A 13,624-nucleotide genomic window follows, 5' to 3' on the forward strand; every position below is an offset into this window, starting at 1 on the left:
CAAAATAGTTTCTAACACAAAAAGACATTCTTTCATTTCTGCTGCACAATCATAAATGGGTCATTTCTCAAAGATTTCGCAATAGTGGAGGAATATATCAAATTTTCCAAGAGTTCCTTTATTTTGATAGCTTTGATGCAAAAAGATGTTATGAGAACAATATTTTAAACATTTTAAATGTCATCCTTCTTGTCTATTTTCTTTTCTTCATTTCACTTTAGTTATTATGAAAGCCTCCATTTCCCTACATGCGTTCATAAATTCAAAGCCTTGGGTTACAGCTGTTCAGGTTACAAAGACCTCCAGAATGGATGGTGGAGATGGTAGCACGACATTGTGAATATAATGAACAGCACTGAAAAAATATCTGAACATGGTTAAAAGAGGGAAATGTTAGGTTATATATATGGTAACAGAATAAAAATTAAAAGAAAAAAATATCCATGGAACTGTACTACACAAACAGTGAGCCCTAAGTTAAACCATGGACTACAGTTAACAGTACAATTATAAAGATGTGCTTTCATCAATTGTAACAAATGTACCACTCCAATGCAAGGTGTTAATAATAGGGTGGTATGGGACTCCTGTGTTTTATAGGGCTGTTCTGTAGGCCCGCAACTTCTCTAAAGATATTTTGAAAATCCAGATACTTGCATAAGTACCCTGCAAGAAAGACACAGAGTAGTGCACTATTTAGAATAGCTTTACTAAATTTCACTCAAACAGTGACCAAAAGAATTCATCTATTATTTAGAATAACTTCACGGTGACTGAAAGAATTCATCGTATTAATAGCACACTGAAAATATTTCTGTTGCCAAAAGGTGTACAATAAGTAGTTTAAAATAAAATCAAACTGCAAAACTTTCTAAGTCTGATTGTCTTCTCAATTCCACCATAAAGTGGAAAAATATTCTTTCAAAATCTAGTGTGATCAGAAAATGGTAGAATACAACAGTAACCCTGAATCAATATGCATCCAAATCTACTAATAAAAAAGGAAGAGTGCAACACAGTTGACATACCCACGGACTCAGGAGTAAAACATGCTGGTGGAGAGTCAAGTGAACCCAAAGCATGATTGATCCTAATCCACATTGTATAGCCGGATAACAGAAAGATTGGCTGAAATACGCATTCATAAAAACCATCGCTCTTCAAATGGCAATCTTTGGGTTCAGATATGGGATGAATAGATGGACTATTAAAACAGTAAAGGCCGCGCCTTAAAAGATAGGAAAATAATCAATTATTACACAGCATTAATAAAATAAGGTTTTTTGAGAATTCTGCCTTTGCTGTTTAAATGGATACAGCTTTTAATAATAACATAAAAGTGTTCTTATTAGAACAACATGTTTGAATGCACAGCTATATCACAAAGTTATGTCTTTCCATAAAAATAGACAGTAAGTAAATTTTATTAAATATTTTATTAGACACTGAGAAACCAAACGAATTAAAAGACATTGCTCTAACAAGAAGTTAATGATCCAGTTAGATATTAAACCTACAATATTTTGAAAGTATATGTAATATAACGTAAGTCGTAAAATAGATCAAAAGTAGTAATGGGGCATTGCAGAGATGGGGTGGGAGGGAATAAATAAATTCCTTACATATGAATTGGAGGAATAAATTCCACCACAAATTATAATTTACAGTAATCAGCAGTAAATTATAGCCTGACAGTGCCCTAATATGTTCTAGTTCAATTAAAATAATACCAAACCTGGATATATATGAACTATACAGCCATACATTACTCATTTTCTTCAAGAAGAAAATTAAGAAAATATTTTTATAAGTGAGCCTCAACCAACACTCTACCCTAAAATATACAAAGCATTTTCCCACTTCTTTGAAATAACCCTTCTGCCACTATTTGTGCTTAATATGATATTTAAATGGCTAAAGTAACAGTTACTGTTTCTAAAGGGAATGGGAGGAAGGAAGTAGAAAGAGATTAAAAATCTATATCCTTCTGTCTTTCTTTCCTGTTTTTTTGTGACAACTTTTTTTCCTCAAAAATTAGTTATTGACCTGTGTGTGTCTGTGTCTGTAAATGAGTGGTGATGGGTGGAGAAAAGTGAGGGTGAAAATAAGAAGCACAGTAATATCCACTTGAAACCCAAAGGTGAGCATCATTATCATCTTGACAGCAAAAGCCATTTAGTGAATGTTTTCTATGATGAATTATATCATTAATTATAATTAAATGAATTATGTCACTTAATTCTCACAGAAACCCTGTAAGTCCTATTATTCTCTCCATTTTACAGATAAGGAAACTTAGGGAATTAAGAAACTTGCCCAACTATGTAGAGCAAAATACATGGTTCTTCTGCAAATGTATGTAAGATAAATGAGGCACACAGCTTATGTAATAGTCCACAAACACCTCTTTTAATGTGAAAATGCCATGGAAAGAAAGGAAAAATGAAAGTAAAATGGCATTCCATGGACATTCTATTGATTTAAAAGTACTCATATCAGGTAGGATGAAGGCAGCTATTATTTCCATTAGAGAAGCACAGAAATAGCCCCATTTTTTCCCCCAAATACTACATAAGAATGAACTGGTGACTTTAAGAATAGAACTCAGGTCACAGTAGTTGGGGAGAGGATTTATTTTTCAAGTAGAAAATTTAGATTTTAAGAATAAATGAACACACATTTTACAAAATTTTAAGTCTCCAATACAAACACAAACTGGGGCATAGTGTTTAAGAGCAGTACACATACTTGAAAACCACCATGGGATATTTGAAAAATTAAAAGATACCTATCTTTTCCTCATCAAGAGTGAGATTATTTTAGATAAAAATGTTTGTAGAGATAAGGAGAATGCTATAGGAAGACAATGGCCTTGAATTATTTTTAAAACAGGCAAGGGTAAATATAAACAAGCCTAAATTACTCCCTATTAGAATCCATTACTCCTTGTTAACTATTAAGTGTTTCTTTATTAAATACTCTCACCTAGTTCTAAAAAACCATTCATATTATCCCTTACAATCTTTGTGTCTGTACCTCTTTTTTCCAAAATATTATCTTAAACTCAATGATATTATTTTTATAATCCTCTATATTCTTCTCTAATCAAATCTGCAAATCAGATTAAAATATATATATACTAATTTTTCTTGGATTTCATGCAAGAGCTAAAATGCAATTGTGGAGTATTATTTGTCAGGAAAAAATAATCTGAGGTAAAAAATAAATTTTATATATATATAATTTTTTTACCTCAAGTGGTTCCCTTTTTCAAGAATCACCAGTTTATTTAATCCCTCAAAAATCTCCCAGTTATATATATTCTCTCATCCTCTCAGGAAAAAAAATTCTACAAGATTACTGTTATGGTAATAGTTCTACAGAAAACTTTTATCTCAAATTATCCCCAGAAAATTAAAACTGCAGAAATAATACATACCTACGATACCTCAACTGCAAAGTACTTCCCACAAGTGATGGCATTGTATTGGTTGACCATCTGCAAGTCATTTTACTTAAGTATCCATCAGTTTCACATGATATTTTGATATTGACATCTATTTAAAACACATTAAAACATTAATATAAAGCAAAAACACCAACAATCTTTGAATGAAAAAGATTTCCTTACATCTTAAATGGGACTCTAACATAGGGTAGGGTCCATAATGAAAATGTATCTCATTATAAATAAACGAAACGTCAGTATTCTTACCAAGCACATACAACTCAGCATAGCGATGGTGACATTCACGTTCATTGCAGCAGTACACAGCATTGTAGGTGAACTTTCCTCGAGGTATGGTTGCATTCACATTGTGAAGAGTAACTTTGCTAACATGGTCACTCATAACATTATACTGGCTTTGAGGAATTTTCTCAGCTAAATTCATCCACCAAACAATCTTTTCTGCGGGAACTACCTTGTTTTCATTTTTATAGACGCATTGAAAAGAAACGTTAGAACCAACAGTTGTCAGAATTTTAGGTGGGAAGTATATGACATCTGTAATGGGGGAAGGAAGGCATGATATTAGATGAAGACAGAAAACATCACTGAAGCAATTTATACCATGTAAAAAAGAATCACAACACATTCTAGGATTACATTGCCAAAAATAAAGCAGGTACACTAAGTGATGGAATAACTCTGTAATTGCCTGTTCTTGTATAGTTTACTTAGCGTCCCAAGCACTGCCATTCCAAGGGGCTTAAGTATCCCTGAGTATCTCCAATAACTCCCCAACAAAAAGCCTTAGTCTTCATAAAATATGCTTTTTTTTTTTAGGCGGTACCAGGGATTGAACCTGGGACCTTGTATATGGGAAGCAGGCACTCAACTACTGAGTTACATCCGTTCCTCTATAAAATATGCTATAAAGAGGAGATATCACTTGTTAACTTATAGGTTAAAAAATTTAATTAAAAGATATTTACCAGATATCATCAAGGAAATGAGGAGTTCCAAAAAATGTAGTCCATAATGAAAACTTACTGCTTACTTGCTTTGAGAATGACAATTTTCAGTGCCACCAGAAATCGTGTTTAGTTATACATTATACACTTATCTGCCTTATTAGTAGTTAAAAACATGGGCTCTGGAATCAGACAGCCAATTCTACTACTTTGTAATTGTGTGACTTTTTACAAGTTACTTAATCTCTCTGTACCTCAATTTTATTATCTATAAAATAGGAGTAATAGTACCTATCTCATAGGGCTGTTGCAAGGATAAAATGACAGTATCTGTAAAACACTTAGAACGGTGCTTGAATCACAGGAAGCACCTTTTAAATGTCACCTATTATTATTATTATTTCACAGGGAATTTTTAGCCTAACTAAATGTCATAGTTTTGATTCAAGATCATCATTACAGAGACAATACTGTAATAGTGAAATGCACTTAGGAACTCCTAGAATGTGTAGGAGTTTTTGTCTCTACTCTTGGTGTCCGAAGTCTGTTTTCTATTTGTTGAGTTTCTGTCTTCCCCCCTCTAGTCAACTGTTAACCACTCAGTGGCATTTAAGCTATGCAGGTTTGTTTGCTTGTTTTTTAAATTAAAACTGTATTTCAAATTCACAAAAATGAACAGAAAAAGGCAGCTCAAGTTATGGAAACATTACTCCTCAAAAGCTCTTTCTCATCTAATTCCATATGCTAACTCAGTTGTTCCTCTCATGTTCAGAAAGATACACAGAAGAACACAGATTAGTTAAATGACAAAGTCAAGGTCTCCTTATTAATGAAAAAAAATGAAGAAAAGGAAAAAAAACTGCTTGATTGTATTCATATCTCACAAAACCAAACCCTGTATTATTTTCTTACCTTTAGAATTAATATATTACCTTCTTTGCTTTTGCTACAAAAACATTACAATGCTGTTGTTAACTATAGGCCATAAATTACATTAGCTAAATTTTTCCCATGTATCACCACATTCTCAACACCTATTCCTATATTTATATTATTAACCACAATCCGCACCTATTTCCAAAATCATTTTTATACATTACCAATATTATCCTATAGCTGTTCCCCAACAACATGAATCTCCCTAAACTACTCATTTCAGCCACAATCATATCCATAAATTAATCCATTATGTGTTACCATCAAGTCCAACTATTACCACATATTTACATTTGACCTTATTAAACATTCTACATACATCCGGCATCATCTCCTGCTTCTCATCCCACACTCCTTCTCCCACCCAACCTACATTTCATAGTCCAACTCTATAAGTCTACTCATTGTATTTGGTTCATATCAGTGAGACCATACAATATTCATCCTTTGGTGTCAGCTTATTTCACTCAACCTAATACCCTCAAGTACCACCATGTTGTCGTGTGCTTCCCTGATTGATTTCTTCTTACAGCTGAGTATTATTCCATCATATGAATATACAGCATCTTGTTTATCCATTCATCAGTTGACAGACACTTAGGTAGTTTCCATCTTTTAGCAATTGTGAATAATGTCGCTATGAACATCGGTGTGCAAATATCTGTTTGTGTCCTTTTAGCTATGCACGTTTGTTGAAACTTGGCATTCAGTATAACTTCACACCCAATGCTAAACAAACAAATTCTGCCCTTTGTGACAGATAATTTGCTCACTCTCTAGATGCATTTTTTAGTTATTTTCAGGTTTTTCTCTTTGGGAAGTCTATATTAACTAGAGGGACATCTGAGTGGTGAATAAGGGCTCACTGTTAGTGTTAATATGTTGGACGTTGTAGGAGCAAATAAAATGTCAAAGTTTCTTTTCTAAAAAACACATATTTATCTTTATTAAATTATTGTAGCAGTTTGATGCTTTCGTGGGCCCCAGAAAATCATGCTCTTAGTGTTACTCCATTCCTGTGCCTGTAACCATATTGTTGGTGGGACCTTTAGATTAAATTACTTCAGTTAAGGGCCTATGATTAGATTCCATGACCCAGAATGGGTCTTAATCCTCCTACTGGAGTCCTTTATATATGGAGAAATAAAAAGGCACAGACCCAGAAAAATCCTGCAGAGATCAAGAGGAACCCAGAGGCTGAAATTAACAGAACACAGAAGCTGAGAGGAAGCCATTTTAGCCAGAAACTGAAAGCAATGAGGCCCAGAGGAGAGGGGAGAGATGACATGGGCACAGGCCTGGTTGCCCAGAGCTGCAGCTTGGGGAGAAAGCATCTCTGATGATACCTTGATTTGGATACCCTCACTGCTTCAGAACTGTAAGCTCATAAATTAGTAGATCCCCAGGGTAAAAGCCAATCCATTTCTGGTTTAGCAAGCTAAAACAATTAACTTCAACAAACATCAAATATTTGCATATGGAAGGGCATATATATGTGTTTATGTGTTTTATAGTATATCTTAATAAATTTAATTATATTGCATATGAAAGCATAAAATATGATCTGACATATTAAGAAACCAAGCAAATTTAATTCTATAGATATTAAAAAGTTGAATTAGGAAAGTAACAGCAGTACAAAAGATTTTTGTATAAAATAAAACAAAACTAGAACATGAAATGTATCTGTACAAAGGCTTAAACATCTAAGATGAACAATCCAAAATAAACTATTAGGTGAAACATTTAACTAAAATAACTGTTAGGTTTTATTGGATTAAAACTTCTCATCTCAATCCAACTGAATACATAATACTGCAAAGAATAACTCTTGAATCCTAGCAAACTGAAAAACCACATTCATTCTTTTAGAACTCTCTTCGTCATAAAGAGCACAGTTTAAGATCTAATTAAAAGAAAAAGAAAATGGTAAAGAATGAAACCACTTTACTGTGGAAGAGAAAGAAACATTTCATCAAAAGGTGAAAATAGGAGGCAGGGCCACAGGCAGGGGTAGGGGCTGTGCCTTCTACTTCAGATGCAGAACTTCCCTCTTTTCCAGCCCCTTCTTACCCCTTTCTACTACATAAAATCCTTCAAGCAAGACATTCTTTGAAATTTTGCATTGTTAATTTACTCCACACTACATAGTACTCTGCTAGTCAATAAGATCTATTAATCAAATATACCTAAGTGAAGATAAGAGATTTAGCCTTCCTTAGAGAAAGAAAAATTCAAAACTAAATTTGAGGAATAGAGGTGATAAATTAATGTCTTCTCTATCTGTTCACACAAAATTGTTTTTGTTAATTAGTACTTTATTTAGCACTTCTCATGATTTTACTTGTGCTAAGCAATTGGTTGCTTATCATGTCAAACTCTCAGCCTCACTAGACTTTGAAATTTTGAATATTGAGATTGTGGATTCATAGCTATGAAAATAGCTAATATTTACTGAGTGCTTACTAAGGGCCAGGCGCTGTGGTAAGCACTTTATGGGCATGATTTCATTTTGTCCTTTCAGAAGCATCCCATTTATATGGATGAGGAAATTGAAGCATAAAAGGGTTAAATTTTCCAATAAGTAGTAGAACCAAGACTATAAAATTCTGTCAGACTGTAACATCACTGCTCTTAAACCACTAATGCTATTTGCTTTTTGACTAACCTACACATGTAAAATAGTAAATAAATGATAAATAAAACTTGTTTAATTAAAGGTATTGACTATTTGCTTAGTGTTTTATTATCTCATACTTGCTGTCTCCATATACAGCCATAGTGAACCTGAGTGAGTTTGGGAATGAATAGTTTTGCCCATCTGATAGATCAGGCAACCAGCCAAAGAAACTTTAAGCATTTTACTATGGTCACAGTTTAGCATATGGCAAAGCTAAGACTAGTCTAAGGCTTCTGAGCCTCATGTTAAACATGGCATTACATCAGAATGAAGCAGGTATGAATAAACTGAGGTAATGATTATATGAAAAATAACTTTTAAAATATGCAAAGTGAAGTTGAAAATTCTCAAACACCCAGTGTTTTATTGTGAAAATAATTTTATCATATAAACTATTTGATTAAAAAAGAAAAACTTAATATCTGAAATTTTTACGTCAAATAAATACATTTAGTTTCCAAATATAAAGTAAGGAAATATCAACACAAGTAGTGTCCTGAATTTGTTCATTTGTGACTTTTATTTTAACTTTTCATCTTCTTAATAAGAAAAAAATAATTAAACAAGACTCCTCTCTGGACGCACATAAATATAAGAGCTCTTACAATATTATTTTTAACAAGTGCTCAAAATTTAAATAAAAAGTTAATACTGCTTCCCCTTTTGGTTTAATGCTACAAAATTTAAGATACTCATAATATGCTAAAGGCAAATTCAGTTAATACATTTTTCTTTCAATGGAAGCTACTATACTAAAAAACATAAAACCTACCTTGTGTGGTAAAGATATATGGGGCGCTCCAGTCACTCCAGATTCCTGGACCATCTAGTCTCTTGCTCCGTACCTGAACTTCATATAAAGATCCAGGAAGCACATTGTCTACTAGCAGGGACGTAGCTAAGGCAGTTTCAGCAACCTGTTAAATGTTATTTTAAAACATCAGAGCATCAGGTCAATGTGGAATCTTTACCAAAATTCACCAGAAGCAAGTCTCAACAAATTTCAAATAATTAAAATCTTATATTCCACTAGCCACAGTGGAATTAAAGCACAAATCAATGACCAAATAACAGATGTTTGTAAACTAATCATTTAACTAGCCTATGGGCCCAAGAAAAAAATTACTACAACAATTAGCAATATTTTAATTGACTGATAATGATATATAAGCTTTCAAAATTTGAGAGTGCAGCTAATGTCAGTGGGAAACTTCAAGCCACTGCTTCGTCTATAACAAATGGTAGAAAAAGATGTGCAGTGGCAGAGTTAGAACTATAAATATTCCTAGAAGAGAGTTGCCCAGAAGGAGGGCATGGATAATTGTATGAACAACTGATAAGCTACAGCTTATGAATCAACTACCATTTACAAACCAGATTAAAAACATCTAAGAGACCAAGATAAAAAAAAAAAACACAAAAATTTATGCAACCAAATTCTGCCTACAACAACCAATAGCCAAGAATTGCTTAGAGAATAAATGAAGTTTTCCAGCCATGCACTCCAAAGCTATCGGACTCCCTGATGTTTTAGACTGTAGGGAGTCATATAGACTAAAAATGGTGAAAAACACAAAGAATGAATGAAATAATATCAGAGGACTCATATTTAAAATCCTTTTATCTCCATTTTTACAGATAGGGAAACTGAAGTCCAGAGAAACCTTAACTTTGCTTCTTCCAAACACAATGCTCTTTGCATCAGTAAAGCATTTTTTTTAATTAGTACATATCTAAAAAGTCCACTTCCTAGAAGTATACAGTCAATCAGAAACAGCAACTACAGTAATTTAAATTTTTTCCAAATTGAAAACAAATCTTATGTAAAAGATTTACATAATATTATTTTTAATGAGGCTTAAGAAAGACGAATGAGATCTGTGAGTTACAAGTCAGAGTTTCCTGGGGACTGCTGGGCTGAATCTTGTCCAAAGGTATAAATCACACTGGAATATCAGCACAGGGCAATTTATCACTCCTAAATGTTCCAATAATTTTTAAAATTGAACCATATTTGTTCTTTTGGCCAATATTTTATCTCAGACCTTCAAAGAAATTCTAAGAACTCTTAATGCTAGATAGATGGCCACTCCTAAGAAAAACACAAGGCACAGAAAAACAGCCATGAATATATAACTGTCATTAACCATGTATTGCATGTGAATTGGTTAGTATTCGGAAAACTTAATCTCTTAATTTAAAGTAAGAAACTATCTGAAGCTTAATAATTTTTATCTGGTCAATTAATTATGGATAAACCTGAAACAACATCAGGGAATGAACCAATCTGCTATTTCATAAATTACGAATACACCTAAGAGAAAGCAGCCTAGTGGTTTAAAAAAAAATCATTGTTTTTGAACATTCCCATTGCATTTTTTACACATGCTTTTTTGAGGGGGGAGGGGGAGCCAGGGCCTGGGGACTGAACCAGGACCTCAGTGTGGGAAGCTGGTGCTCAATCACTAAGCCACATCTGCTCCCCTGAGTTGGTTCTTTCCTTTGTTTCCTAGTTGGCTTTTTTGTTTGTTTTTTAGGAGGCTCTAGGGACCGAACCCAGGACCTCCCATGTGGGAAGCAGGCACTCAACCACTTAAGCCACATCCGCTCCCCAAAACATGCTCTTAAAGCTCAAATTCCTAAGAGAACAGTCTATATTTATCTATACTTGTTTATATTTACCTCTAAAATGTATAAAACCTAGTTTCAAAATGTAAAGTGCTAAAGTCTGTGCATGGCCTATGAGGTCATCATCTCCTTCAAATCCTTGCTCAAATGTCACCCTCTCAATAAGGCCAATGCTGACCTCCATTTAATATTATAACCCACAATTACCCACCAGGATTTCCAAATGCTCTTATCTACTTCTATCCCACTTCTACTAGTTATCCTGATGCTAGTAAAACAATTCCTGGCAACCAGGAGGTGCTCAGTAATCACTTAATGAATTATAAAAAGGACTTGACAATGCATTCATTGCATGTGAACAAATATATTGAGCAATAAAAATGAAGGATGAAATGTAAAATCAGAAATAAGAGGTCTGTAGGTGAGAAATTATAATTCAGAATTCAAATTTTTGTAAATAGATTTCATGTAGCCATGAAGCCATATATTTAAATATATGTTTTTGTGTGTCTGTGTAAAGAGACTGAATGACTGATAGATACAGATAGATGATTATAGATGATTAGATAGATAGGTAGATAGACAGATAGATAGATAGATAGATAGATAGATAGATAGATAGATAGATATGTTTGTCTGTGTCTGTGTAAAGAGACTGAATGACTGATAGATACAGATAGATGATTATAGATGATTAGATAGATAGGTAGATAGACAGACAGACAGACAGATAGATAGATAGATAGATAGATAGATAGATAGATAGATAGATAGATAGATGATAGATCATTCTAATATATATAAACTTTTTTGGAAGAGAAACTTTTTCTTGCTCTATATTCTGGGAGGAATTTATTGTGCTTCTCAATATATAAAATATATGGCTCTCTCTATAAAAGATATTAATATGAAGCAATTTTTATAAACTGTTTCACAGAAGATGCAGAAATGTTATTCATTCGGTCATTTCCTATGTTGATCTTCAATGAAAGCCAGTGGCATAATATTAAACTATAACTTATTTCTAGAAGGATCATGTACATTTAATATGCAGAGGGCATTTTTTTATGGGACTTAAAGGAGTCTATACTTTAAATGCTTCCAAATTTGTAATTATATTTATTTAAAAATACTCACTACACTTACCTTTGTTGTAGAATTCTCTGAATATTTCACTTGATATTGAAGTTGAAATGGTAGCAATGTTGGACTGGACCAAGAAATCTTTAATTCACCACTGTCTGTGATTTCCACGTGCAAAACTAATGGCGGATCAGGTTTCACTTAAGAAAGAAAAAGAATACTTTTAAAACAAGCAAATTTCGTGATAATCATGTCTGAGTAAAATGATGTCACAGTGAATTTTCAGCATATCCTCTCCTTTCAACTACTTAAAATATGATCTTATTCAAGGGCTAATTACAGAACCTAAACCAAACTATAATATTGGATCTATTCCTTGTGCCTTTTCATAGCAATTCATACAACTTTATTTCATTCCTCAAAATGGCAAAAATATAAATCAGTAAAATGAGATTATTTTAATAAATGTGAATTTCTGTTATAAAAATCTTTCTAACTTTATTTAACTCAGCATTTCTCAGACTTTTTTTAAGCCTTGTCCTGACCCACCTCCTTTGTTTTAGCAGGTAAGAAGGAAAAAGCATATTGCAGAATTTTATTTGGAAAATGCCATGCATACAACTTTCCAAAATTCAGCCAATCTATTAACTTTGAATGGCAACAATCTAGACCTACTCAACCCATGGCATGAGTATTTTCCATGCAATAAATGCAGCCTTGGCAGGTGCTGTCTTGTTACTAGAAATAGGAATGTGGTTTCTTAGCCTAACGGGATGAATTCTGAGTTCAAATGTATATGTGTGTGTATTTACGTATGTATATATATTTATGTATAAAATTGTGTGCCTATGTATTTAAACTAGTTATAGATACAATTTAAACATCTTACTTACAATAAAGGATTGATCAAATAAATTTTGATTCATCCCTATAATGGAAAGCTACACAGCCATTAAATATGATATTGCAGAAGAATACTGAAAATGTTTCATATTATTACATTTCAAAAAGTTCATTAAACAACATCTGTACTTTGATTCCTGGTTTGTTAAATTAAGAAATAAAGAGGATAGTTATAAATAAAGTATTAAAAATAGGAATAATGCCAAAAGACAGAAAGATGATGCATTTTCTTCTTTGTATTTTCTTATAGTTGCAAGTTTTTTTAACAATTAACAGAGATTACTCATGTACATAGGAATAATCATTATTTTAAAACATTTACTGATAGGAATTTTATTTTCAAGAAGTAAAATGGCATATAAATATTTTTCACATTCTGTATTTCAGGAATTGAGACATAGTTTCCCCCCTTTCCATTTCATCAAAATTTGTGAGGTTTTACTTTATATGACAGACTACAAATATTAGTGACTTCAAAATAGTGACAACTAAATTTTAAAGACTGGAAACAATAAGTTAAATTTACTATGTTCCCATGGCCCAAACCAAGATAAATGAAGATACCAACAGAAATGAAATAATAAAATTACAAATATTGTTTATTTCTTATGTGTAAAATATGCTTTAATATTAGAAATCTAAAAGTAATTTTCCCTTGATCCCCAATGTACTCAATCCCAGACACACCAATATATCTATCTGCTTCTTTTCAGAACAATATTCCTCAGAAGAACTGACATTACTTACTCTCTTTACTTACATTTCATTCCCTACTTTGATTGGTCCAATGAAACTGCTTTTATCAAGGTAACTACCCTTTGCCAGGACCCAATGTCAATTATTTAGTTCATTTCACTCCAAATCTCAAAAGCATTCCAGACAACTACTCACTCCCTCCTACAACTCCTCCTTTTTACTCAACTTCTAGAACACCACTCTTCTTTTAATCCTCCTTTCTCACTGATCACCCCTCAATCT

At 32.8% G+C, this 13,624-nt stretch overlaps 1 protein-coding gene across 4 annotated transcripts in view; it reads right to left on the bottom strand.

Annotated features, from left to right (window-relative positions):
• LOC101411077 (leptin receptor) overlaps positions 1-13,624 on the bottom strand; it is a 115,890-nt gene that overhangs the window by 24,699 nt on the left and 77,567 nt on the right. For all 4 annotated transcript variants that reach the window (XR_009187187.2, XM_058303424.2, XM_058303425.2 and 1 more), the window contains exons 7-11: positions 11,807-11,943; positions 8,805-8,949; positions 3,716-4,006; positions 3,440-3,557; positions 1,029-1,228 (exon numbers count right to left, since the gene is read on the bottom strand). Coding sequence is in view for 3 of the 4 variants with exons in the window: in XM_058303424.2 (XP_058159407.1) it covers positions 1,029-1,228; positions 3,440-3,557; positions 3,716-4,006; positions 8,805-8,949; positions 11,807-11,943 (891 nt within the window). In the remaining variant the exon portion in view is untranslated. The remainder of the gene's footprint in view (positions 1-1,028; positions 1,229-3,439; positions 3,558-3,715; positions 4,007-8,804; positions 8,950-11,806; positions 11,944-13,624) is intronic.

Source organism: Dasypus novemcinctus, chromosome 9 (assembly GCF_030445035.2).
Source record: "Dasypus novemcinctus isolate mDasNov1 chromosome 9, mDasNov1.1.hap2, whole genome shotgun sequence".
Lineage (NCBI taxonomy): Eukaryota > Metazoa > Chordata > Mammalia > Cingulata > Dasypodidae > Dasypus > Dasypus novemcinctus.